General features: G+C 39.1%; 1 protein-coding gene across 1 annotated transcript; it reads right to left on the bottom strand.

Annotated features, from left to right (window-relative positions):
* Positions 1 to 330: 330 nt before the first annotated feature.
* On the bottom strand, positions 331 to 1,275 carry LOC141414059 (olfactory receptor 1468-like). Its single transcript, XM_074048935.1, has one exon. The coding sequence runs from the start codon at positions 1,273 to 1,275 to the stop codon at positions 331 to 333; it is 945 nt and encodes a 314-aa protein (XP_073905036.1).
* Positions 1,276 to 3,093: the final 1,818 nt, after the last annotated feature.

Raw genomic sequence — 3,093 nt, forward strand, 5'->3', positions numbered from 1 at the left:
GATCACAAAACCTAGAAACAGAAACTTCAATTACAAGATTTTCACAGTTAAATACTTTCAAAAATTTAATATGCTAGTAATAAAAGATTATTTTACATTATGCTTTCCATGATCAGTGGAAATAATAGGAAACCTGTCGTGGCTGGTTCTAAGATCCCTTTTACATCAGGCACACTTGCTACTTAACCCTTTTAATTGTTGGACTATTCAGTATTATTTCACCTGAACAGAAAGTTTGATGTTGGTAAAAAAGATATGTAGAATAATATTCAAATATCAGTATCAATACTATGAGTGGATAGGATTATATAAGAGATCCAAATGTTACCATCAGAGACAGAAGGGAATTTTCTCCTTACAAAGCACTCTTCTCAGGGCTCCCTTCATGTCCCGGTTCCTTAGGCTGTAGATGAAGGGGTTCAGCATTGGAGTCACCACAGTGTATATCATAGCCATGACAGTCTCATTCACTGTAGAGTTATTAGATGATGGGCATAAATAGAGACCAATTACAGTTCCATAGAAGAGTGACACCACAGACAGGTGGGAGCCACAGGTTGAGAAGGCTTTACAGATGCCCTGAGTAGAAGAGACCTTGAGGATGGAAGAGAAAATTCGTGCATAGGACACAATGATGACTACAAATGGAATCACAAGAATGAGTCCTCCCATGATAAATATCACCCACTCATTTACCTGGATGTCAGAGCAGGCCAGCTTCAGCAGAGCTGACATGTCACAGAAAAAGTGAGGAATCACATTGTCCTCACAGAAGGACAATCTGGCCACGAGCAAGGTGTGCAACATGGCATGGAACGTTGTCAGCACCCAGGACAGCACCACCAGCCACAAGCAGAGCTTGGGGCTCATGATGCTGGTGTAGTGCAGGGGGAAGCAGATGGCCACATAGCGGTCATAGGCCATGGCCACAAGGAGGAAGCTCTCTGAATCAGCAAAGAACAGGAAGAAGTACATTTGTGTCAGGCAGCCTGCATAGGGGATGGAGGGTACTTGGTTCTGCATGTTCTTCAACAGCTTGGGCATTGTGACAGAGGAGAAGCAGAGGTCAGAGAAGGACAAGTTACTGAGGAAAGAATACATGGGTGTGTGGAGATGGGAGTCCAGGTGAATGAGGACAATGATGAGGAGATTCCCTAGGATGGTGATAAGGTACATGGCCAGGAACAGAATGTAGAAAAGGTTTTGGTGCTCTCGCCAGATGGGAAGGCCCAGGAGTAGGAACTCTGAAAGTACAGTTTGGTTCCTTCCTGTCATGTTCTGTCTCTAAGACCTTTAAGAGAAAATAATGTAGACATTTTATGGAATATAGACCTTATACAAATAGAACAATATTATGAAAAACAGGACACACTACAGTGAGATCACATACGAGAGAGGGAGAGTAAAATAAGGAATTGAAGAAGGTGTATTGGTTGATGTGCTCTCTATACAAGAATGTATATAGAATTTTAAAACCCTTTAAAGTCATTATAAGAAGGAGCTAATATAGAAAGAAGAAAAATGATGAGATCAACTAATTTGGGTTACAATACACATGTACATGGAAATGTGACAAGGAAACTCCCTCCATAGCTATCTTAAACAAACAAAAATGTAATTTTTTTCTTTTACAAATTCAGAGAACAGGAGTGTGGAACAGGTCCTGACTGGGAGCGTTGGTACCAGTGGGAGGAGGAGGATGTGAAAAAGGGTGCAGGAGGGTAAATATAGTGCAAATACCATGTACACATATATGCAAATGGAAAAATGATACCTTTTGAAACTATTCTAGGAATTGGAGGAAATGAAGAATAATGATAGAAGGAGGTGAATTCAAGTTTGATATATTTGATATATTATAAGAACTTCTGTAAATGCAACAATGTACCACCAGAACAATAAAAAAATAGAAATATGAATACATATGAGCAGATTTCTGAGATTTGTGTTCTAGTAGATGTTTTGCAATAAATTGTCTCACCCTCATTATTCCAAGAACATGCACAGCAAGAAGTATGTCACATCGATAAATTCAAACCACTTTCCAGACTACTTTCTTCATTTCTCATTAGATTCATTATATTGACTCTTTGCTGTCTTGTCAATCTCAGGTATTTGTTTTTTTGAGTCATGTTGGTGCCCTGACACTTCCATGACTGCTCATTCTGAACAACTGCATCTCTTTACTTGTTTAGCAATATTTTCTATGTTGTAGTTCTCTGGAGCTATTATCTAAGCACAGTATCTATTATATAGATACTGCCCTAGAAATGTTTCTGTGGTATTGGTAACCATAGAAACCTCATGGGTGAACCTTTCAATTATCTTCATTGTCCCATTAGCTACTTCTTACTGGTTATCTTTCCATGGATATATCAGATCCATATTGAATTCAACACAACCGAATTGAACCTCATGACTAATGGTACCCTTTCTCAACTGTTTTCTCAATAAAAGGAATCCAGGCTTAATTCAAAAACCTTGGAGATTTCCTTCATCCATCCATTTCTCTAACTTTCTCCATCAAAAATAGGAAGTCCTACAGATTCTGCCACTTTCTTTTCCTTGCTTCCTTCCTCCCTCTCATGCTCCCTCCCTCCTTTCTTCCTCTCTTTCTCCTTTCCTTCTTCCTTCTTTCTTTTCCTTCCTTAGTTTCTTTCTTCCTTCCTTTCATCTTCCCTCCTTCCTTCCTTCATTCCTTCCTACTTCCTTTCTCTATCTTGTTTTCAATTTTTGTCATTCTTGGTTTTGGTTTTCTGAGGCAGAGTGTCACTATGTAGCCCAGACTGATTTCAAACTCAAAATCCTTATGCCTCTGAGTACTGGGGTTGAAGGTGTATGCCACTACACTTATCTTTTATTGTCTTTGTAGTTCATCCATGCTAAGTACAACTACCACAATCTGGGCAAGGCTGACATCAGATATTGTCTACGCAGTTCGAATATTCTGTTTTTATTTTCCTGCTCACACAGTCTTTTCACATTGTGACAGTCTGGGATGAAAATCTGATCAGTATTTTCCTGCTCAGAGTTGCATGAATGTTCATTGTTCTTAAGCGAAAGGTAAAATTCCTTTTAATACCACAATAGACA

Source organism: Castor canadensis, chromosome 11, assembly GCF_047511655.1.
Source record: "Castor canadensis chromosome 11, mCasCan1.hap1v2, whole genome shotgun sequence".
In the NCBI taxonomy this organism is placed as follows: domain Eukaryota; kingdom Metazoa; phylum Chordata; class Mammalia; order Rodentia; family Castoridae; genus Castor; species Castor canadensis.